The sequence below is a fragment of the Antennarius striatus genome, chromosome 5, assembly GCF_040054535.1.
Source record: "Antennarius striatus isolate MH-2024 chromosome 5, ASM4005453v1, whole genome shotgun sequence".
Classification (NCBI taxonomy): Eukaryota; Metazoa; Chordata; class Actinopteri; order Lophiiformes; family Antennariidae; genus Antennarius; species Antennarius striatus.
This window is the reverse complement of record NC_090780.1, coordinates 7034189-7059573: the sequence shown is the minus strand read 5'-3', so window position 1 is coordinate 7059573 and position 25385 is coordinate 7034189. Positions and strand designations below refer to the sequence as shown.

The following is a 25385-nucleotide window of genomic DNA, read 5'->3' as shown; positions in this document are numbered from 1 at the left end:
GAATACGGAGGTGGATGAGTCCGGAAGACTCAGTGGGAACAAATCAGGGAGGAGTAAGGCGAGAAGTGACTATAATGAGAGTGAAACACAAACCCAACTGGGAGTGTCTGATTTGCTGGATACTGTTTCCACCCAGCTGAAGAGTGTGTATACAAATGACAACAGCTTTTTATGGGGTTACAGTGTTAATTTTGAGTTGTCGTCAAACATGAGGTGAGACTCAGGTAATGTCCAGGAAGACTTTCCGCTTCACAGTGGAAGCATCGGGGGTTGTGCCAAACTCGGTGCTCCTGGAGTTTGTGCAGGACCTTTAAAAGTCAGGGCCCTGTTTCTTCAGGTTCTTGTAGTCTGTATTGATGGACACAAACTGCAGAGGATAGAATTAATATATATTTAACTGTAGTTTGCTTAAATCCATGTCTTCAGCATTGTTTTTAAGTGAACACAGGGAAAACAGTGATGCATTTTTTCTCTCTGCACACATCTTCACTCAAATACACGTATTTACCATGAGATTGTAGACGTTCTGGATGACATATTTGTACTGTAGACAAAATTAAACTCACTAACAAAAAGTTAACATAATCAGAATTAAAAAAGAACAACATTTGTTCTCATGGACAAATTTCAAACTTTCTGTTCTTACCTTTATGAAAACAAAATGTATAAAATCCCTTGAATTTTGTGTTTGATGTAAAGTACCTTGTGACAATGGTTTTGATGTAAGAGCTATACTAACCAACATTGTTGTTGTTATTTATATTGCAACTCGTAAAGAAGAATTTTATATTTATCTATTTCAATGTTTAAAAAGAAGACAAACAACAACAACAATATAATAATAATGTGTCAAGCAGTCATAATACTACCATATTTATCACAGTGTGGATTGAACTTTATTAACACTTAAATTGAAACAAAAGCTGCTTTGTAAACACAACACGGCTTTGTTCTGTAATGAAGTCTTTCCAAAATGAAACACTTTTTTGAGTTTGAAGTGGGTTGGCAAGTTTGCACTCTTTAAAAGATTCTCCACCGTTCGTCTTATCCTCCTGGGACTGACAATGATGCCAGATGTTATTTGCACTAAATCTACTGTCGGCACAAATAGCCTCACGAAACCGTGATAAACTCACATTTCTGCATTTGCAGTGTTTATTTTCTCCTTATGTATTTGTTTAGATTGGTCTGCCATTAGACTCTTGCCTTCCCCATTCTCTCTTTCCTCTATGTCTCCCCCTCCTCCTCATTACAATCATTGTTTGGACTTCAGTGGAATTTTGATGTGAGACCTTTGACTCGCTATGGAGAATTAAACATGCTGTGTGCTGACCTTATGTCTGCCGTCACTTTCATTCCACTTGTAAGCAACACAGCATTGAAATCCGTAAAAAAAATCTTTTTTATCTGGAAAAACATATCATCCAACTCTTTTCTTGTGGGACCTGTCATCTGGTTGTTTTTCTACTCTATTTTGGGTCAGGGTTATTAATATTTCCATTGGTTTGTCGATGGCTCTGGCCTTGTTCAAGAGGCAAATTATTACAGAACACAAAAATGCTCCTAGTTCCATCTGCCATCATTTATTTTTGAAAGACTCTTAGATTTTCATTGTTTAAACAGGTGTGAAGAACGCCAGGAGGCAGTAGAGCTGGTAGGACATTCTTTTGTCTGCATCGGTTGGTCCATATCTGTTTTGGTAGATTTGTAGTCTCATGGCATGTCACCCCATGTCACTCACACCTAGATTCATTTCCTCTCAGACATAATTGGCCTGAGCAGGTATTTGGTCTTTCTTTATACGTGCAAGAAGAGAGGTGGGGGGGTGTCACCTTGTACTGGTAGGTTGGGTCAAGCTTGTTCCAGGGCTCTGGATTTTTCCTCTTGTTCCAGAGGCTACAGAGGTGGAAATATACAAGATACGCAGAATAAACAGAGGAAGAAGGAAGAGAAATGGTCGTTGGCATGCATGAAGAGAATAGAATATTAAGACTCTGAGATGAAGACCAGACTGAGATGCAAATAAATAGGACAGAACAGAAGGACAAACAGAAGATGAAAACACAGAAATTGAGAAATAAGAGAGGTGATTATTAGATGGGGTGAACTCAGCCCAATGACTTGGCAGCGTGCCGCTGTTCATTAACCAAAGTCTGGATTTCACAGCTCTCCTCTGTGACTGTTCAGCCCTCCTCCTCCTCTGGCAGCACTTTACGCAACCAAAGCATATACATTGCACCCTCGCGCATCCGCGCATCAAAGCTCGCGACTTCAGCTCATCGCAGATTTTTGGTCGGCAGTCACGTGATACTATTCTATTCTATTCTGTTGGCTGACGGCATCCGGAAGTGTGCTCGGTTCCGTAAGTCCTGGACTTAAGTTAGACACAAAAGTGCTTTAAACAGTCTATAAGTGTGGGAAAAGGTAATACAGATAGAAGGTGGTTTAATATCAGTATGGGGAGGGTCATAAACGTGTAAATTACCGTAAATAATAAGATAGTTCTATCAAGGAATTCATTAATCGCTTGTGGTTCCTGGAACGCATTAACCGCAAAGAACGAGGGTGCACTGTACAAAGAGACAGACAGGGTGATGTAGAGCAAGCATGTCTTCCCCTCTCTCCCCATTACTGCAAACACTCGACAGTCTCAGCGAGAGTGGAGAAAAAAAGAAGCACCGGGGCACTCATCACCATCTGGGTTGAGGTCAGGTGTTATGACTGACCCTCAGAACAAACGGTTCTGTGTGGCCCAGAAACAGGACAGGCAGAGCGCATTAATGTAAGCAGTCACTGGGTTCAGGTCGGCTGGTGCAGCTTTTCTACTGTGAGAGATGAACAAAGGCAAATAAGATTTAAATAAACTCGTGAAGCTTTTTAAAAAGAAATGAAATCTTTGGTTTTGGTTACAGTATCAAATTCCTACTTGAATGAAGTTCACACTGGGAATTTGAGAAATCTAAATCCAGTAATAGCATAGTGAATCCACATCTAATCTTGATTTCAACAACTGAAGAAAGACAGTTTAATTCAGTGAATAAAACTGATCTGAACTTGCATGTGTAGTATGTGCCAGAAAGCTGCATTTTAAGGATTGTAAATTATGATTTTAAGATGGGATAGGCTCCTCTACGGCCCGCTACGACAGATACAGCTGCAGAAAATGGATGGATGGATGGATGGATAATTATAAGTTATAATTATCTCAAAATAATTATAACAGCTGAAATCAATGTCCCTTTTAAAACATATCTTTTTTTAAAACATATTTACCAACCAAATTTATTTACAGTTTTTAATGTTAAAACATGAGTGACATATTCATGTCTGTTTGTGCTGTAATTGACAAATATCTCAAATAAAAAAAACAATAAAGATTCACCAAAATGTGTAAATATTTTGATGGGTGAGAGGAAATGTAGTTTTGAGCTATGCCATTGGATTTCTATGGATGGAGCTGATGCTGCTGCTCCTGTTTGTTGCTACAAGAATACTTTTTGCTAGCAATAGCAAAAATACAAACGAAGTGGTTCTAAAATATTTATTCGTTATGTAATGCCTGAGCAGTGGATATATACAATTTCCTCCGGGATTAATAAAGTATCTATCTATCTATCTATCTATCTATCTATCTATCTATCTATCTATCTATCTATCTATCTAAAGAACATGTAAAGGCACTTGTTTAATCAATGAATTCAACAACATTAACAACTGCAAAAACATCTGATGCTAATTCAGCTCATTTTCAAACTGTTGCAGCTGTAGTTTGTGACTTATGTGGAGTCGACTCCAAAAAATTGCTGAAGTGCTAAAGTGAAAGCACTTTAGTATAAACGACCACGACAAATGCTCTCCTCAGACATCCCTGTTATCAATATTTAATAAATACTGCATGACATAATTATTTTTTTAGTTAATAAATGGACTACAATGACGCAAACTTTAAATATCATGGATTTTGCTGAGCATTCTTAAATTGATTACAATGTTTTCCTAATTTTCTTGAGGTCTGTCTGCTTGTTTTTTCAATGATTCCTGGAAGTTGATTTGCCTCTAAGCTCAGCAAAAGTTGGTTTATTAATGACATGGACTCAGACTCTAAAGACATCTGGCACTCAGATCCTGACCCTTATTGCAGCATTAAAATTTTTATTCCCAAGGTTCTCAATTTACCTGACAATAGCAGAAAAAATATCTCTGAAATATTACAGCAGGAAAGAAAAAGTTACTACATTAAGGCTCCAATCACGCAAACACTATAGCAGCTTCCAAAAGTCCTTGGAAAACCAGGTCGATCAGGACACCGGTGTCCTGATAAGCAGGGCTGTGGGCTCAACAGGGCAAACAGACGGACGGACGGACGGACGGACGGACGGACTTTATTCATCCCAAGCTGGGAAATTTAAAAAAAATTAAATATGTAATAGATGGAGAACGCTCTGCAACCATCATAGCTGGAGCTAAAAGTATGTTGTTGTTGTTTTTTTAAACTTTCATGTGCATGTGTTTACTCTTGTTTACATGTATTACACTGGAGAAAATCAATAGTTTTCTTGTTGAGGTGAAAGTTGTGTGAGGTACCAAGAGACGGCAATCTTACGTGACATGAGGTCCACTCGCCAGACGAATTAGATAGAGGGTGGCTCCTCCCATACCAATAGTCAGGAAGACAAACTGAGGAATTAACTGGGGGGAGAGGAGGGGAGGGGAGGGGTGGGGGGAGAGGAGAGGAGAGGAGAGGAGAGGAGAGGAGAGGAGAGGAGAGGAGAGGAGAGGAGAGGAGAAACAAGTAAAACAAAAACTTTCTACTGAGTGAGAGCTGTGATGCGTTCCGTGAACATACATCTGTGTGAAATACACATACACACATTATGCACAAACACACATAGTTGTTATTCCTGTTCTTGCTCCCATGTCCTCCTCCATATGCATGAGGCCCAGGTCGTGTGTGAGGCAGCCTACGACCGGCCTGGATTCAATGGACAAGGACAATGTGGAGGGAGAGCTGCTGCTGCTCTGAGACCTCTGCTCAACATTACACCTGTCAGACTGAGAGACAGTGTCTCACACAAACATGCACACACATACACACACACACACACACACACACACACACTCACACAGACACACACACGCGTGAGCACGCATGCACACACACGCAGGAAAACATTCTTATTTGTCATTTGAAATGATGATGTTGACAGGAATTAAGTTAGACAAGCACCTTTTGGTTTTCAATGGGTTGTCAGTCTTAAGCTCCCCAAACTATTGAGTGTCTTTCTCTTTACACTGCATCTATTCACAAACACTATTCACACACATACACACACACAAACCGCCAATCAGTTCATTCTCCTGTAATGTGATACTGTACATAGAGACAGAGGCAGAGAATCACACCACTGGCAAACAGCTGTTCTCAACACACACAGATCTCATCAAGCTTGCAGAGAGATGACAGTTTGATCAGGTTGAACTGAAGGATGTCTCCATTCAGCCGCATCCGGACATCTGTCTTCTGTCTGATTGCATTGCCACTTGCCTTGTTGTAGATTAAGAGAATGTCTGGAAATAAAACTTTGAGATGCACTGCCGTGTAGAGATGGAGAAAGCAGCTCTCCCACAGCTACACATTCAAGTCAAACATTGCACACAACAACTCGGCAACTGTCACTCAGCTTGCAATCTGACTTTTGCTAATTTTTCTGTAAATAAATGATTTTATACAGACAAAGAAAAGGGAGGCAATTTAAAGTTATTAACCTGCACCACTGACCTATTTTTCTTCTAGCATGTTGTCCATTAACTCATTGACTGCCAGACACTTTCAGCGCGGACAGCTCCCCAGTGCCAGAGATTTTGAGCATTTTCACTGAATTTTGAAGGCCCACCAAATAATCATTTTTTAGGCTACATAAAAATTCCACATATCACCCGAAACTTTAGACTGTCTTCTTTCATCAGCAAAAAAATTTTTGTTTCTAGCATCTATGTGTGTTTAGTTATTGCCCGTAGAACACAGGGTGGTTTCAGCAAAAACGGCTGATTTTGACCAGAAAACTGAGATAATGACGTTTTACTGCAGAGAAGCAAATTCAAGCAAAACTCAACTTCTGAAAATACTTTTACTTATTGAAACAATGCAAACAACATTAGAAAAAACATTTTTGATGAACAAATGATTTTATAACAATTTTGAAAATTAGACAAAACATAACAAAGTACATTCATTTCACTGTCAACTGTCAGAACCATTTACAGGTGAGTGTGTGTGGGTGAGTGCGAGTGTAATCAATGATATTTTTTTTGCGTGTGATACGCAGTGAAACATTCTCCTGCATGCAGGGGAATACGACATGCCTTGCACCACATCCTGGTCTCACTCCTCCCACCCCTTCTAACACACACCCGACATTTCCTTGAGGGATGTGCCTTCTTTGTGGTGGCCCTCAAACGTTCCAGCTTGTGCCTGGACATCAGGCCATCGAGTCTGCCTTCTGGGTCTCTGTTTCTGACTGACCTGGTTTGCAGCACGTCTTCGACCTCCATCTCCTCGCCCTCCTCATGTGACACGTACCCCTTTTCAGTCCAGGACCTTGCAATACACTTCATGAAATCAAGGTGCGATTTCTTGATCCCTGGGTTCCTGGACCTGAATAACACATAGGCATTGTACACACAAATCTGGAACAAATAAGCGACAAACTTTTTTGTCCAGTTTTGAGTTTTCCTAATGAAGGGGTAGTACGCAATGTTCTGGTCTAGTTTGTCCACCCCATTCATGCAGGAATTGTACTGTACCACACACTCCGGTTTGAGCTGTGCCACTTTTTCCCGCTGACCCTTCTGCCACACCTCCACCCTCTGCATCCTGTCGTTGTGGCAGGTTGTTATCATCCTCACCAGGCGCTTGTCCTGCCAGGCCAAGACCAGTACCCGGCCGTTGTGTCGCACCACCTTCCCCTCCTCACCCAAGTCTGTCTTTGACGGCTCCCTGATGATCTGTGGTTCGCCACGGTTTTTCCTGAGGGTTCCACAAACATTAGTCTTTTTTTTACATAACTGCTCACACAGTTTTACAGAATTATAAAAATTGTCCATGAATACTGTGTACCCCTGCTCGGTCAGGCGGTCAAGGAGGGAGAACACAATGTCTGGGAGTGTGCTCGACTGGCCAACATAAGGCAACATATTATAACAATAGCCAGTCCGCGAGTCACACAAAATATAAGATTTTATGCCATATTTGACTGGCTTCTGAGGGTTGTAAACCCTGAAGTTCAGGCGTCCACGCCACTGCAACATCCCCTCATCAATGCAAATGTTTTCATGAGGCTGATACAGCTCTTTGAATTTAGAAATAATTGAATCAAGGACAGGACGCACTTTATAAAGTTTATCTCCAGCATCCTGTGAGGCATTGTCATTGAAGTGGAGAAACTTCCCAATTAGCTGGAACCTGTTGCGTGGCATGGTGTTGTTGAAGTATGGAATGGCTTCCATTGGATCCTCACTCCAGTACATGCTGACGCTGGGCTTCTTTATGTAGCCGGTGAGGAACGTAAGACCCAAGTACTTTTTGAGCTCTGGAACGGTCACCGGTTTCCACACCCTCTCTCTGGAGTGTGGCAGAGCTTCAGGATGTGCCAGTATAAACTGCCGTGCATACAGGTTGGTCTGAGACGCAATGTGACCCAGCAGCTCGTCGGTCAGAAACAGCTCCATGAAGTCAACCGGCTGGTCTGAATCCAGGTCTGCTGCCGCATTCTGGGGACCAGGGGTTGCCACGAATGGGAACTTAGTGGGTTTCCAGCCATCATGACTCCAAACACCTGCATCCACCTCCAGTGATTGGCGTCTCCTCGCACCTCTCCCTCTAGCAGGTGCACGTCCTCTACTCGTTTTAGGGACTGTAAAATATAGAAATAAATATACAATTTTACACTATATATATATGCATGCTTGAAATAAGTAGGATATCATTTTACACAACATATATATATATTATATACACACATGCCTGAAATATGTACCATTCTACAAAACACACACACACACACACATATTATACATATATACACAAACATGCCTGAAATAAGTACCATTCTACAAAACATACACACACACACATATTATACATATATACACACACTTGCCTGAAATAAGTACCATTTTACAAATCACACACACACACACACATATTATACATATATACACACACATGCCTGAAATAAGTACCATTCTACACAAAAGAGTAATACATTCATGGATGGGGAACAACTTATGCGGGATGGAGGGCCGACACGTGTTTTTTACATCATGTAACAAAGTAGCAAAATAGTTACCTTTGCTCCTCAGCTCCTCCGTGGGCTCCCCCAGGTCTGGGGAGGACTCCCTGCTGCTTTCCGACGGAATCCAGTCAGATGACGAGTCCGGGTCCGGTTCAGAGTCAGAACCGTCACCGGACAGACGCAGCGGAGAACCCTCCGCAGCGGCGCTCCCACGTGGGACGCCGCCGAACTGCGGGGGGGCCCCGCTACAACCCGCCACGCTTTCCTCGCCTCCGATCCGGTCTTCAATCTCCTTGGGTGCATCTCCTGCCCCCCGATCCTTACCGCTGTCGCTCATTTCCACAGCAGCTACACCGCCAGACAAGCTCTGTGCCAGTGTGAGCTGCTTGAACCTGCCTCCTCCACATGCTTTCGCCTTGCGCTTCGCCATTTTGCTCTCCTCTACTGCCCCAACCCCGACGCTTCTTCGTCGTTTTATCTGGTGATCTAGGGTGTGAAACACTGCCCCCGACCGGAATAAATGGAATACAAGGCTGAAAATCACACAGAATGTGTGAAACGCTTTGATCTAACGTTCCCTATAAAAAACGCCTAAGACGAAATATGACGTCTTTGGCACTCAACGTTTGGATTCTATAAGACGAAATATGACGTCTTTGGCACTCTGTGAGTTAAATGTTATAAAATGTTGGAACAAACCAATGATGAGATCTTCAGATGACTTATTGGCCCAACCACTAATCTGTATGAAAATGATGATGTGAGTTTAATACCATAATAATTAATCACATCTGATAATTTGAAACTGGCATTGTTTAATACGAAAAAATTAATTAAATCAATTTTCATGTGATTTTAACTAAAATTTCTTTTGTTATGACAGATCGATTAACTAATTAGTTGTCTTCTTCACAGGTAGTTATCTATATTACTGACCGTCTCAAGTTCTCTAAGTTATTTTTAGGAAAATGTTCGTAGTGTTTTCACTGCAAAGACACACAAACATGCAAATACTCACACATAAGTGCACCAAACACCGCAGACGCTAAGCTTCGATCTGAGGTAAACAAGTACACAACACAGGAAGCAGGTCAGCTTTCATGTCTCTCTCTCTCTCTCTCTCTCTCTCTCTCTCTCTCTCTCTCTCTCTCTCTCTCTCTCTCTCTCTCTCTCTCTCTCTCTCTCTCTCTCTCTCTCTCTCTCTCTCTCTCTCTCTCTCTCTCTCTCTCTCTCTCTCTCTCTCTCTCTCTCTCTCTCTCTCTCTCTCTCTCTCTCTCTCTCTCTCTCTCTCTCTCTCTCTCTCTCTCTCTCATTCACAAACACACACACACACACACACACACACACACACACACACACACACACACACACACACACACACACACACAGTAACTTGTCCACTGCCCACTCTTGATATCTGCATATTGTGCCTCACTGAGTGTTTCACCTCTCACTGCTCAGCCTGACCGACATAGGAAGGGTTTTTTATGCTGGGCTTTGACACTGAAGTTGTCCTTATTATTTTTGTGGGGCTCTGCCAAACCAGCCTGGTCAAACCATGAATTTGGGTCACTCTCCACATTCCTCTGAGGAAGCCGAGAAAAACAAACTGAGATAGCTTCAGTGTATTTTTAAAATTTATTCGTCGACAGATTATATTAATAAAATGTAGGGAAAAATCAGTTGGGTTATAATAACCCATCACAGCACTTGTTTAAAAATTATGACAATCTTAAAGTATCTATAATGATAAAGGTCTACTTGTTTGATTTTAGAGTTTCCAGCTCCATCCCATTGTCATAAATGTGTTTAACAAAGCTCTTATATTACAGTATTTCTATTACAGGGCTCGAAATTGCGCCCATTTTGGTCGCATATGCGCCCATATTTTTATCAGTGCGACTATTAAGTATATTTGGGAGCACCAGTGAGACTACGGGTAAAAATCAGGTGCGCCTTTTTTGAGAGACCGCGCTCCTGCGGTCCTACCAGGAAACAATGAGAGCGCAGCTGCGGCTGCTCTCCTGGGCGAGGGAGAGAGGCGCGCGGAACGGAGATGGACGGAGCGGTCTCTACCGCTCCGTCACTGCCTTGCTTTTGGATAGGTGCTCCTAAACTCTTTGCTGCTGGTGCTACTAACTTCTAAATTTGGGAGCACCAGTGCTACTGAGAAAGAAAGTAAAATTTAATGTAAATACTGTTTTGGAGATAGAAATATCTAGTTCATGAGCTATAGAGTCTATTTTCTAAAAGAGATGAGTCAGTCTTCTCCACCATTCTGTTATCAGTCAAAACTGATCAAATAAATATCACCTAAATATGTTCAAATTGAAAAAATCAATATTTAAAAAGCACAATCATTACTATCTTCTATATACACATGATAACAAAAGGCTTTGGTATTCTAAATGTAAACATAGTCAACATTAGATGTGAGTGTGATGCAACCTACCCCTGGATGCTTCTTCGCATGTTGAATAACGGTCTTAAACATTTTTATTTTTCTCCAAACAATGAAGAAAATCAAAAACCAAAACAACAACAGAACTCTTTCAGGAGAAAAACAGTCAACTAAAATCGGATGAGTGTGTCCATGTGAATGAAAACCTGTTGCAAATCTCCCTTCTCTGCTGTGTGTGTGTAAGTGTGGGGGGGGATCCTAATCCTCATAATCCCATCTATTGAGGACGCTCTTAGTTTCCATTGCACCTCGTAGGGTTCTCTGTGTCCTAAAGTGTTCTGTTACACAATGAGGCCGTCAGCGCTGAACCTGATTCATACTAGAGGATAACACACTGTGATATTTTGCAAACATTTCCTCCTGAATGTGTGGCAGTAGAGCATCCTGAACCTTTGTGGCCATTGTGTTGGATCTTTTATGTTGTACTTGTTGTGCTGTTCTTTTTCTTGTTGTTTTAAAATGACATGTCAGTGGTTCAATGGACTGTCATCACTCTAAATTGTTAAATCAACCTCCCGCGGCTAATAACCAGCGCTACTTTTGCACAGCATCTCGCAGCATACAACACATCCTTGGGGTCGAGACCTTTGCTCCGGTTGTGATAATGGCTATTGATTAGTCAGTGATGCAGCTCCTGCAGACCTTTCAGTTTCCTTAATAGCACTTTGTAACCTAATGTAATTAATACAAAAATGCTTCTCTATGCAAAATGCAGGTCATTACTATTCCTTATTTAAGGTTTCTGCTGTGTTCCCACCATTCATCATGCTTAAGTGGCTGAGGTATAGTGGTTGCATTTTTAGCCGCACTTGTGTTGTGACTCTGGGGAAGGCTTTGTCTGTAAGTGGATCTGTCTCCAGACTGAAATATCTCAACAACAGTCAGACAGATTTCAATGACATTTTGTACACCGATATTCAAAGGCCCTTGAAGACAAATCATGATGAGTCTGGTAATGTCCTGGCTCTTCATCTTGTACCACTAGCGGTTCAATCTTTCCCTTATTCAGCAAAGCATGTCGACAACTACCAGACACACTGGAAAAAAACATTGTCGACTATTGACTATTGGATTGTGTTTTGACTTGCTACAATTTGAAGTATTGGCAGGAATTTGGTTCAGGAACTAAATCTTTCCCACAGAATGAACTGCTGGGTTTTCATCTGGTGCCTTCACTGGGTCAAAACTAGATAACACAGTGATTCAACAGCTGAAGACTTACTTCTCCATCTCTTCACTGTACTTAATATCAGTGCTATCTGGCTAATGTGAGTGTGCTTAGATAATGAACTCAGTCAACATGACTGCTGAGGGTTACAACATTGGTGTTGTCATTGTTAACTACTGGCATGATCTGAACATATTTTCTATTGAATAAAACAGATATTGTCCTCAGAATCAAGAGGTTAAAGACACTGAAATAAATTTTGTCTAAACCTCTTTTAACTGGTGTGATACTAAACAGTTATCTGGAGTAGTATTCGCTGGGATTAGTATTTATAAGGGTTACAAATCTGAGTTTGCTCTGTATCATTCAGGACAAGCACCCATTTCTTCAAGTTTGTTTCACTGTTTCACTTATTTTTAAGTGTTTTATGCATTGCTGGTTTCATCCTACAGTCTCGTGTTTTACTTCATGTTTGTCAGTGCAAAGAATGCTATTTCTGTATACAGCTTGACAATGGTAATGGGTGCAATTTTTCACCCTGCAAGGATGGAGAGATTGATGATGGGTGATGGGGAAGCAAAGGTGTTCAACAAAAAGGATGGTGGAGAATTAGATGCATTAAGACAAAGGAGGAGAGAGAAAAAGTCAATACTTGTTCTCGTCCCTCGTCTCCTCCATTGTTCCCCCTAACGGATCGCAGGGCGGGTGAAAGACAAGCTAGAGTGCTCTATCCAAATCTGTTTCCCACTGGTGATGTAGCTAAGAGTGGCTTTAATGAGATTTTCTCTCTAAGAATGGATACAGTAGGCTGAGGCTGTCTTGAGTCCTTACCTTACCCCAAACAAATCTCCACCACTTTGAAACATCTACACGATTCAGGTTCAACAAAACACTACATTTATTTATGTGTAGCTTCTTTTTGTTTCATTTACTTTTCTTGTATAATTTTTTCTGCCTGGGGGATTGAAAAAAAAACAACTCTGGGGACAGCAGTGGCTCAGCGGTAGAGCAGATGCCTTGAAGACCAGACATCGCCAAGCCATCGGTGGTTTGTTTTCTGCTTCCGCCAAGACATCCTTTGGACTGTGACCTGTCGGTGAACACAATTTGATTTTGGTGACGTATATGATTGTTGTCATCACTGGTGAAACTCCCGGCAAACTAAAAAGATTGGACAAAAGTTGCAAATCAATATGTTGTGGGTTTGTGAAAAATTGTAAGTTCATGCAAAATTTGCAGGAAGTGGTTGAATTTGCATCAATTTTTAATCATCACAAAATCACCGAGGAACCATCCAGTGCCAACACCGCCACCCAGTTCATGGTAATCTGTTTAATTGACAAGTATGAATGACCAAAACCTTTTTAAAATAAAAAAAAGTCTCATTTTAAAGTTTTGAAAAAATTGGGGGCAGCAGTGGCTCAGCGGTAGGGTAGACATCTAGAAGACCAGACATTTCCCAGCCAGCAGCGGTTCAATTCCCACTCCTGCCAAGACATCCTCCGAGTGTGAGCTGATGGTGGGAGACATCAGCTCTCCTCCCAGCTACTGCCGAGGCGCCCTTGCGCAAGAAGCCTTCCCCTACAAGCTGCTCGTTTTGGGCGCATTTCCTCACATGACCCTTCACTCTACCTCATCGACCTCATCACTCAACCTACTGGTTAGTACTTGTTTACTAATTGCATGTGTAATAGGTTGAAAACCAGTTTTAATAGGAAATAAGCACCCCCTTTATTTTTTTTGTGAAGTTATTTAGAGTTACTTTAGCAGAATGGGAAGTGACTGGGAAGCACTTGCAATGCCAGATCAGTGGGTGGCGCTCGCGTGCTCCTGTGGATCGTGCGGGGCGATGTCTTTGCAAGCTTTACCCCGCTAGTCGATAATAAAACGGCGCTGGCTTGTGGAGACGTGAATCCGTGCGCTCCGTTATTAATCCACAGTTACAGTGAAAATACTTAAAGGGACAGTAAAGTTAATTTTAAGTGACACAAATGTTGTTCATCATATATGAAAAATAGAAGAAAAAATTAATTTTATATATGTAGCATCATCCCTTTGGTCAGAAAAGCTTAAAATCCGCGCTGCAGCAGCTTCCGCATTCAGTGGTCTCGTGGGCGTCATTAATCATTGGCGCCCAACATAGCTTGGCAGCCATAAGAAACAATGCAATCCACGACGGGATTAACTCCAAAAATATCATGGTTACCTGCGCGGTGAATGGTTGTGTCAACAGAACATCAAGAAGACACAAAGACAAGGACCTGTCTTTCTTTAGAATACCTTCTGGGAAGCTAGAAAAGAGATGGAGAGCACGGATAAACCAGGTCAATATGACCAAGGATCAGAGGATCTGTCGTGAGCACTTTACCTCGGAGGATTTCCAAAGAGATTAGAAGGTAAGACTTTTTCTGGACAACCCATAGTATTTATTCTGAACTCCCGAGGTTTAATGGATATTTAATTAATGTCTGGAGCTACTGGAGGTATTGTATGAATATTTTATGACCAGATTATCGCACGATTATGGCACTCGCGAAACGTAAACAAAAGTGATAGACGGGTCATTTTAATGAGAAGATCTGTGACACTGAAATAAAACATACAAAAACAGTATGTCAGGTCCTGATCCTTATACATTCGTAAATACAAGACATATTAATATAAACTAGAGTTGTTTTTAATTCAACACAGTTCACCAGTAACAAATGGCGGCTAGCTCAATGCTAACATAATATGGAAAATCGTATTGACGGGCTAGCGCGTTAGCATCGGTAGCGCGATTAACTTTTCCACACACAGTAAACCAAAACGGGACATTATAACTACAGTAGTTGGATATTTCTGTCAGAGTGTGATAGATGAAGGGTTTCAAGAAGGTTTTACTGAGTCAGAGGTAATTTGCACAGTGATTAAGGTCACAAAACCTGGCACATTCAGAGAAATGTTAAATAAAAGGATGATTTAACTGTTAATGAGCTAAAGCGTTTTCTCCGGGCGCATATCAGAGACAAAAACAGTACAGAACTTTTTCAAGAGTTAAGCAATGCTAAACAACAAGACAAAGAGAGCCTGCAGCAGTTTTTGTATAGGATCATGGGGCTGAAACAGCGCGTTCTGTTTGAGTCAAAACAGCTTGGTGCAGAGTTTAGCTATGACAAAAAACTTGTTCGAGGTACCTTCCTCCACACACTGTACCAAGGGTTAAATGAGAAAAACAACCATGTTTGACATGACCTCAAACCCCTCCTAAACAAATTTCTCTTAGATCAAATCACTAAGTCTACTAGTGAGGAGGCAGAGAGACTAAGACGGTTTGGTACAGTAGCTAAAACTCGACCAGTGACCGTGAGCTCAGCTCAGCTTGACAGTAGTGACCCAGTCAAAGAAGCTAACGTTGACATTGAGTTACAGGCTAACCGTGTTGCTATAAAAGAACTGACAGCGCAAGTGTCCTCCCTGACCAAATTTTTGGCCCAAATGGTGAAACTCCCTGACAGCTGTGACACCTGGGGACCCCTGCTCACCAGCAGCCCATTCTCCAACACCAGTGTCTGAAATCAGGGGCAGGTGCAATGACTGTATACAGCAGAGCAAGGTGAGCTGCCCTCACTGGTTTGTTTGTAGCCAACCTTGACATTGGCTGTCTGCAAAAGAGGGTTCCGGGAAATGGGCTGAGGTCACTGGAGAGGGGCAGTCAGTGACAGCAACAGCTAGAGGATCCCCATCACCAGCCAGCCATTCCAAAAGGGTTACAAAGCGAACACGCAGTCTCAACAAAAGAAACGCCTCGCACAACTGATATGTAAGCGATGTATGGTTTCATGCGCTGTTGATGGAGTTCCATTCCAGATGTTACTGGACTCAGGGGCCCAAGTGACTATGGTGGGAAGAGTCTGGATAGAAAAAGTGCTTCCCATGTTCAGATCCGGCCTCTTGAATCGCTACTGTCAGACCTAACATTGGAGATTACGGCAGCGAATGGTAGCGGTGTTCCCTTCGATGAGTGGGCAAATGTTGAACTCCAGATACTGTATGTAGTAAGAGTCAAGGACATGTCACCATACAAGTGCCATTACTGGTCGGTCACCACTTTCTTAAATGTCCTCTGTTAGGCAGTAATGTTATAGCTGAGATCATTGAATCACACAAAGACCAGAGGAGTGAGACTGATATTTCTGCTTTACTCAAAGCAGCTTTAAGTATCAGCGACAGTGCAGTGGAAGCTCTAGTCCCAGCTCTCCAGGTTTTCACTCCTGAGGAAACGGCCCTTGAGTGCAGTATAAGAACAGGGAAGAGAGGTGCAACTATTCCATCAGGGCAGATTTGTGAGGTTAGGTTAGTGGCTGAAGTGAAACCGGTCAAATGCTTTCCAGGTGGTTCAGAGCCCCTTTATCACCCCACTATAAATTATGTTCGCAAAGTACAGACAAGCAGAGGAAAACAAGGGGTAAACATGACCATAAAACCATGACGAAACAAAAATGGCACCCACCTGCTGATGTGTCACACCTGGAAGAGGATGAGCAAAAGATTGTCAGAGACATGTTGTATGAATAATCAGATGTGTTTGCTAAGGACGATTCTGACATTGGTTGCATCCCAAATTTGCAACTGAAAATCCACCTTAAAAGATGAAACGCCAGTCCAAACGTCCTACAGTTCAGTTCCCAAGCTGTTGTATAAAGAGGTAAAAGAATATGTCCAAAACCTGCTTAACTAGGGCAGGATCAGAAAGTCCATCTCACCCCACTCGTCCCCGGTGGTCTGCGTCAGAAAAAAAGACAAGAGCTTACGCCTTTGCATTGATTTCCAGGGTGTAAACAGCAAAACATTCCCCGACCACAACCCTCTTCCATGCATCCAAGATCTGCTAGATAACTTAAGGGGGTACTCGTGGTTCTCCCTACTTTACCAAAGTAGCGCTTACCATCAGGGCTTTGTTGATGAGAGCTCCAGACATGTGACTGCCTTTAGTATGCCTTGGGGTCTCTACGAGTGGATCCGCCTCCCATTTGCCCCCGGGGGAATTTCAAAGATGTATGGAGGGAGCCCTTGACGGGTTAAGGTATGAGCGCTACTCCCCATACTTAGATGATGTGCTCTGTTTTTCGAAGACCTTTTGCAACCAATTTGATGATGTGAGGCAGGTAGTCTGCCATCTGAGAGAGCATGGTGTTAAACTATGATTAAAAAAAAAAACCCGAGTTATTTAAAAGGTAGATCAGATATGTATGATGTCTAGTGACCAGTGAAGGTGTCCAGACCTTGAGGTAGTTCAGCATTTGAAGGACAGCGAACCAGAGTGTGGGAAAGGTTAAGCCCTCCTAGGGCTTTTAGGTTATTATAGAACCTTCATACACGACTTTTCTAGGATAGCCCGGCCACTGTTTAAGCTCATAGAAAGTCCCAGTGAGTCTAGCCAGATGCCTTCTCCAGCTAAGCCTAGCAAAGCTAAGCCTAAGAGTACAAAAGTTGGCCAGCTCTCATCCAGAGCTCTTGTCCAGTGGATGTCAGAACACAGTGCTGCGGTGTCGCACCTTGTTGACATGCTAACCAGTCCACCTATCTTAGCTTGCCCAGACTTCAAATTGCCACTTGTTCTTCACACTGATGCCTCCAATGAAGGTCTGGGAGCAGTACTCTGTCAGCAACAGGAAAACAAACTTTGTGTCATTGCTTTTGGTTCAAGGACACTCATGCCTGCTGAAAAGAACTACCACCCAATTCTGGCAAGCTCGAGTTCCTTGCCCATTTTACATTTTACCCAGTTCACAGCCAATTTGAACGCAGTTGGGCATAGGTGGATGGGTGAGTTAGCCGACTTCCATTTTACCATCAGGTATCAGCCAGGCAAGTCAAATGCAGACGCTAAAACCCTGTCACGATATACTGTGCAGTTGCATGACCATATACAGTTGGGTTCAAAATAATAGCAGTCTGTTTAAAAAATTGAGTAAAGCCCAAAATCCTTATAATGGTTTTTATTTCCATGCATTGGGAACACTGCACACTATATTCTAAATCAAAACATGAAGAAAAAAGCAGAAATTCCTTAATTAATTGACAGAAAATGATGAAAAGTGAACATTGGGCTGTTCAAAAAAACTGTATTATACTTATAATCAAATATTTACTGTATAAACTGAAAAATATCCAGGATTCACCATTCCTATGAATCACTAAACTAATATTTAGTTGTATAGCCACTTTTCTGAGAACCGCTTCACATCTGTTTTGCATTGAGTCGACCAACTTCTGGCATCTGTGAACAGGTATTCCAGCCCAGGATGATTTGACAATGTTCCATAATTCCTCTGCATTTCTTGGTTTTGCCTCAGAAACAGCATTTTTATTGTCACCCCACAAGTTTTCTATTGGATTAAGGTCCAGGGATTGGGCTGGCCACTCCATGACTTTAATTTTGTTGGTCTGGAACCAAGAAGCTGCTCGCTTACTGGTATGTTTGGGGTCGTTGTCTTGTTGAAACACCCATTTCAAGGGCATTTCCTCTTCAGCATAAGGCAACATGACCTCTTCAAGTATTTTGATGTATCCAAACTGGTCCATGATCCCTGGTATGCGATAAATAGGCCCAACACCATAGTAAGAGAAACATCACCATATCATGATGCTTGCACCACCATGCTTCACTGTCTTTGGAGTGTACTGTGGCTTGAATTCAGTGTTTGGGGGTCGTCTGACAAACTGTCTGCGGCCCTTAGACCCAAAGAGAACAATCTTATTCTCATCCATCCACAAAATGTTTCTCTATTTCTCTTTTGGCCAGCCAATGTGTTCTTTGGCAAATTGTATTTTTTTTAACACTGGGACTTTGCGGGAGCTTCTTGCTGATAGATTAGCTTCACACAGACATCTTCTAATTGTCACAGTACTCACAGGTAACTTCAGACTGTCTTTGATCATCCTGGAGCTGATCATTGGCTGAGTTTTCACCATTCTGGCTATTCTTCGATCCATTCGAATGGTAGTCTTCCGTTTTCTTCCACGTCTCTCTGGTTTTGCTTTCCATTTTAAAGCATTAGAGATCATTTTAGCCGAGCAGCCCATCATTTTCTGCACTTCTTTATACGTTTGCCCTTCATTAATCAACATTTTAATCAAAGTACATTTTTCTTCTGAACAATGACCCATTTTTCTCAGGTTTTCAGAGAGACATGCATGAGCAACATGTGCTGGCTTCATCCTTACATAAGGGCCGCCTGATTGACACCTGTTTTTTCACAGATTTAAGGACTTTACTAATTGAACTCCACACTGCTATTTTTTTGAACACGCCCCTTCAATTCATTATTCAATTACACAGACTCAGGAGCATACATATCATGAATGTTGGCTCTGTCAAAGTCAAAGTCAGCTTTATTGTCAAATGTACCATATACCGTATGCATGACATACAGCACAGATGAAATTGCAGTCCTCTCTGACCCACGGTAGACAGTACAACAGGCAGTACAACACAGACAGTACAACAGGCAGAACAACACAGGTAGTACAACACAGGACAACACAGGCAGTACAACACAGGCAGGACACACAAGCAGGACAACATAGGCATTACAACACAGGCAGGACAACACAGGCAGTACAACACAGGCAGTGCAACAAGCAGTACAACACATGCAGTACAACAGGCAGTACAGCACGAAGTATAAGACGAAACACAAGAGATGGTAAACAACTCTATACACTCTAATCTCATAGGGGAAGTGACATGTGCGCAGTCCCTGAGTTGACGGGGGGAGGGAGAGATAGGTAGTCAGGTGCTGGGGGGAGGGCAGGGCAGTGTGAGGGTAGAGTTCAAGGCTATGGCAGGGGGCAGAGCAGGGAGGGAGTTGAGCTTCCTGACTGCCTGGTGAAAGAAACTGTCCTTGAGCCTGTTGGTTCTGGCCCGCAGACTCTGCAGTGTCCTGCCTGATGGCAGCAGGCTGAAAAGGCTGCGAGAGGGGTGGGTGGGATCACCTGCAATGCTGATGGCTTTGCGGGTGAGGGGGGTGTTATAAATGTCTGTAAGGGAAGGGACAGAGACACCAGTGATCTTTTCAGCTGCTCTCACAATGCGATGCAGGGTCTTGCGGCAGGCAACGGTGCAGGCACCGTACCACCCCGTAATGCAGCTGGTTAAGATGCTCTCGATGGTGCCTCTGTAGAAAGTCAGCATGATGGGGGGTGGGGCTCTTGCTCTCCTCAGTTTGCGGAGGAAGTAGAGGCGTTGTTGGGCTTTTTTGGCCAGCGATGCGGTGTTGCGGTCCCAGGACAGGTCCTCGGAGGAACACCCAGGAACATGGTGCTGCTGACCCTTTCCACTGCAGCACCGTTGATGGTTAGTGGAGCATGCTGGGTGCGTGCTCTCCTGAAGTCCACAACAATCTCCTTCGTCTTCTCCACATTCAGATGGAGATTGTTGTCCTTGCACCACATAGCCAGGAGGCCCACCTCATTCCTGTAGGCTGTCTCATCGTTGTTGTTGATGAGACCCACTACAGTCGTGTCGTCTGCAAGCTTGACGAAGAGGTTGGAGCTGAAAGTTGGTGTGCAGTCGTGGGTCAACACAGTGAAGAGGAGGGGGCTCAGAACACATCCTTGGGGGGCTCCCATGTTCAGTGTGATGGTGCTGGAGGTGTTGTTACCTACTCAAACTGCCTGTGGTCTCCCTGTCAGGAAGTCCAGCAGCCAGTTGCATATGGAGGTGTTGAGTCCAAGCTGGTCCAGTTTATAGATGAGCTGCTGGGAGATGATTGTGTTGAATGCTGAGCTGAAGTTGATGAACAGCATTCTGACGTACGAGTCTTTGGTCTCCAGGTGGGTGAGGGTTGAGTGTAGTGCAACTGATGGTGTCATCAGTTGAGCAGTTGGACTGGTAAGCAAACTGAAAGGGGTCAGGGTTGAAGGGAGGGCAGACTTGATGTGCTGCATGACTAGCCGCTCGAAGCACTTCATGAGGATGGGAGTGAGTGCAACTGGGTGGTAGTCGTTGAAGCCGGGTGGGGGCGACTTCTTTGGGACTGGGATAATGGTGGTGGCTTTGAGGCAGGTGGGGAACAGCCTGGCTCGGGCAGATGTTGAAGATGTCTGTGAAGACATCTGTGAGCTCATCAGCACAGTCTCTCAGGACACGACCAGGAATGTTGTCAGGACCTGGGGCTTTCCGTGCGTTGGTCCTTCTGAGGACTTGCCTCACGCTGTCTGGAGAAAGCGTCAACACCTGGTCGCCAGGAGGGGGTGGAGCCTTCTGTGCCGGGATGCCGTTGTCTGCCTCAAAGCGCACAAAGAAGTCATTCAGCTGATTCAGCAGAGTGGTGGAGCTGTCGCAGGACTGCAGAAGGGGCTTGTAGTCCGTAATGGACTGAATCCCCTGCCACAGGTTCCTGGTGTCTCTGCTGTCGCTCAAGTGGGTGGCAATCCTCCTGGAGTACTGTCTCTTGGCCACTCGGATGCCTCGTGACAGGTTGGCCCTAGCTGTCCTTAGGCCCACCTCGTCCCCAGCTCTGAAGGCCGTGTTCCGCGCCTTCAGGAGCCTGTGGACTTTACCTGTCAGCCAAGGCTTCTGGTTGGCTCGAACGGAGATCCTTCTAGTGACCGTGACATCATCCATGCATTTCCTCATGTATGCAGTGACGGTCTCCGTGTACTCTTGGAGGTCTGTGGTGTTGTTGTGGGTGGCTGCGTCTTTGAATACGCTCCAGTCTGTGGTTTAAAAGCAGTCCTGGAGTGCCTCTGACGACCCATCAGGCCACACCCGTATCTGCCTTTTCACAGGTTTAACGACTCTAACAAGCGGTCTTGTATGTGGGCGTTAGCATAACAGTGGTGTGGTCTGACGCCTCAAGGTGGGGGAGGACGCAAGCCTTGTAGGCATCTTTATGTGTCGTGTAGATATTGTCCAGGATGTTAGCTCCTCTGGTGGCAAAGTTGATATGTCTATGCAATTTTGGAAACACACTCTTGGGGTTTGCATGGTTAAAGTCCCCCGCCAGAATGAGGAAGGCATCTGGGTGGACTGTCTGCTGCTCACTGATGTGATGGTAGAGTTCATTCAGTGCCTCACTCCTGTTGTTAATGGAGGTGGTAGCGATATATACTGCCACCAGCAATATGGCAGAAAACTCCCTGGGCAGGTAGAATGGCCGGCATCTGATGATCATAAGCTCCACCAGAGGAGAGCAATGTGTGCAGACCACAGCAGTGTCGCGGCACCAAGCATCCCTGATGTAAACAGAGTCCCCCGCCGCGGGTCTTCCCCCCCTTGACGAGTTATCTGTCAGCACGTTAACGTTAGCACGTTAGCCAGTCCAGCAGAATGGCACAGTCTGGGACGCTGTCAGTGAGCCATGTTTCCACAAATACGAAGACACAACACTCATCCACAGACTGAGCTGATGATCGGAGCAGGCGGATGTAGTCCAGTTTATTGTCCAGCGAGCGTACGTTGGTGAGTGTGATGGTCGGGATAGCCGGCCGGTGAGAGCTAGCCGCTAGCCTAGCCCGGATGCCTCCGCGCTTGCCCCGATTCTGCTTTCGCATGTTCCGCTTGTGGCGCTTCTACTGCGGGTGGGGAGCAGGAGTGGGGGTCGGTGGTTGAGCAGGCCTCTAGAGCAGACCGCACTCGCGCAGCACTTCCGCGTCAGCTGGGTCTAAGTCCAATAAAGTTGTTCTGCGCATGTCAAGCAGAAACTCACGGGAGTATGAGAGCCTTGGGGTAAGTAGACATGATGAAGATGGACGTGACAAAGATGGACAAACACACAGGGAGACAAGACACAAAAAAACCCACAAAAAAAACGCTGTATCGGGAGAGAGAGGAGCCGCTGTGTGTGCACGCGGCGCCATCCTCCAAACATTGTTGGTTTTCTTTGACTCTACTACAGCAACTGGTAAATTATTTGCCATGCAGTAATATAATTTCTACCGAAAACAGGTTATTCATGTTGGACTGCTATTATTTTGAACACAACTATAAATGAGTACACTGAAGCAATGCCCCCAGAGGTAGTCTCAGCCATCTGCCAGGAGAACGAAACTCAAAAGGCCAGTGATGTGCCTTAGGTAGCTGCGTTGCATCAATGTGCCAACAATTTTTGAAAGCACTCCAGTCATCACTCCAAAAGGTGTCCAAGCCGCTCAAATGGAAGATGCTCACATCAGTGAGGTGATGAATCTAAAGAAAAGAGGATGGAATCCAAATGATAAAGACAAGAGACAAATGAGATGAGAGACATAGACTAGTCCAAGAATGGAAAAGACTCTAGACAAAGGAATATTATACAGGCAGACAGGACAACAGAAACAGTTCTCCCTAGTATGTCGAAACAACGGCATGATGATATGGGACATGTCGGAGCAGATAAGGTTGTTCATTTGGCCTGAGTAAGGTTTTACTGGCCTTTATGCGACGCAAAATTGAAGACTATGTTAATCGTCAATGTCAGTGTGTTAAACAGAAACGGCCAAGCATCCCAGATAGAGCACCAATGGGTTCTATAACAACCAGTGCCCCTTTCGAGCTCATCTTGGTTGACTACCTCGATCTTGAACCAAGTAAAGGAGGCTATGAATACATTTAAGTATTAGTAGATCACATTACTCGTTTTGCACAAGCCTATCTGATCAAGAATATGACTTTGTTCTACGTTTCGAGTACCCTGAAAAGTTAAATCATGATCAGGGATGGGAATTCAAGAACAGCCTTTTCCACAGACCCCAGCAGCTGGCTGGTTTTGCCCATACTCGAACAATCCCCTACCACCCACAGGGGAATCCTGTTGAACTCTGCAAGATGAGAAAAAGGCTGAGTGGAAAGCCTACCTACACCATATAGTTCGTGCTTACAACTGCACAAGACATGAGGGAACAGGCTATTCACCTTTTTTTCTCCTGTATGGAAGAGCTCCATGCTTGCCCATTGACCTGCTCTTTGATTTAAAACCTGAGCAGGAGTCACAGTCCAGACAAAAGTATACACAGAAATGCACTTCCCACATGCAGGAGGCATATAGGAAAGTGGAAAGTCCTCTGCTAAAGGCAAAAAAGCTCTATGATCGGCATGCTAAAGATATTGTGCTGCAGCTGGGAGATCGGGTTCTTGTCAGAAATACAGTATGTCAGAGAGAGGCAGCCCAGGCAAACTTCATGCTTACTGGAAAGAGAGAACCCATTGTGTTGTGGAAAGGATAGGGAAAGGACCAGTGTATGCAGACCGGAACCCCTGTGTCCTGCATCGTAACCTTCTGCTACCTGTCAATAACTTACCCTTGGAACAAGATGGATAGCATCAGCGTACAGCCAACAAAAGACAAAAAGGAGACAAATGAGTAAAGAATAATGAGACTGTCGAGCAGGAATCTGCACACTCTGATGAAGAGGAGGAATACACCTATTACCTCCAACCATACTGGTGTATCATAGGGAGAGAGTCCGAGCCCCCCCTGCCTCAGTCAAAGCCAAATAAAGAACTCAGTGCCGTAACTCCAGTGTTTCAGCCAATGAGGCAAGTAAGTGAGAAAGCTCAAAAGCAACAGCCACCAGAACCTGAGCCGGTTGCAGAGTCAGAGCCAGTACAGGTGCACACACCGGCTGTTACACCACTAGTTGTGGAAGTACAGGAAGAACCAGCAAGGGATGACACTGTGGAAGAAGCAGGTTCAGAGGAGCAGGTTGCCTGTTGAAAAGACGACGTGGGCCCAACCTCCGTTGGACTCACCACCCACCGAGGAAACTGTAGGGGACAGGTGCAGTGTGGATTGGGTGGCAGTCATCAGCATGGGGCTCGACAACCCAATCCCCAGACAAAGAGTCTAACTCTAGGGATATGGAATGTCACCTCACTGGGGGGAAAGAAACCAGAGCTTGTGAGGGAGGTTGAGCGGTACCAACTAGATGTAGTCGGGCTCACCTCCACCCACAGCTTAGGCTCTGGAACCCAAACCCTTGAGAGGGGCTGGACTCTCCACTTTTCTGGTATTGTCCAAAGTGAGAGGCGGCGGTGTGGGCTTGCTTGTGGCCCCACAGCTCAGCCGTCATATGTTGGAGTTCACCCTGGTGAACGACACCTGTCCCCTGTGCCTTCGGGTTGGGGACAGCTGTCTCACTGTCGTCGGCCAGCGGGCCAAATGGCAGTGTGGAATACACGGCCTTCTTGGAGTCCCTGGGAGGGGTACTGAATAGACTGGGGACTCCATTGTTCTCCTTGGGGACTTCAACGCTCACGTGGGCAATGACAGTGAGACCTGGAAAGGGGTGATTGGGATGAACGGCTTCCCCGATCTGAACACGAGTGGTGTTCTGTTATTGGACTTCTGTGCTAGTCACAGTTTGTTCATAACGAGCACCTTTTTCAACCACAGGGATGTCCATAAGTGCACATGGCACCAGGACACCCTTGGCCGGAGGTCAATGATCGATATTGTTGTCGTATCATCAGACCTCCGACCACGTGTGTTGGACA

The 25385-nt window shown here is 44.2% G+C and overlaps 1 protein-coding gene and 1 long non-coding RNA gene across 2 annotated transcripts; both read right to left on the bottom strand.

Annotated features, from left to right (window-relative positions):
• Positions 1-375: 375 nt before the first annotated feature.
• On the bottom strand, positions 376-10884 carry LOC137595951 (uncharacterized). The gene is made up of 4 exons (XR_011035480.1): positions 10747-10884; positions 9313-9351; positions 4604-4689; positions 376-1896 (listed from the first exon to the last, which is right to left on the bottom strand). It is a non-coding gene; the product is annotated as an uncharacterized lncRNA (long non-coding RNA).
• Positions 6115-9252, bottom strand: LOC137595950 (piggyBac transposable element-derived protein 4-like). The gene is made up of 2 exons (XM_068316328.1): positions 8349-9252; positions 6115-7913 (listed from the first exon to the last, which is right to left on the bottom strand). The coding sequence occupies exons 1-2, from the start codon at positions 8722-8724 to the stop codon at positions 6295-6297; spliced, it is 1995 nt and encodes a 664-aa protein (XP_068172429.1). The 5' UTR covers positions 8725-9252; the 3' UTR covers positions 6115-6294.
• Positions 10885-25385: the final 14501 nt, after the last annotated feature.

Bases quoted from the DNA above. Each gene is read 5' to 3' on its own strand.
- LOC137595950 (XM_068316328.1), bottom strand. From the start codon at position 8,724: ATGGCGAAGCGCAAGGCGAAAGCATGTGGAGGAGGCAGGTTCAAGCAG. The intron at 7,914-8,348 runs GTAACTATTTTG...TATATTTTACAG, and splicing joins GGAGGAGCTGAGGAGCAAAG to TCCCTAAAACGAGTAGAGGA.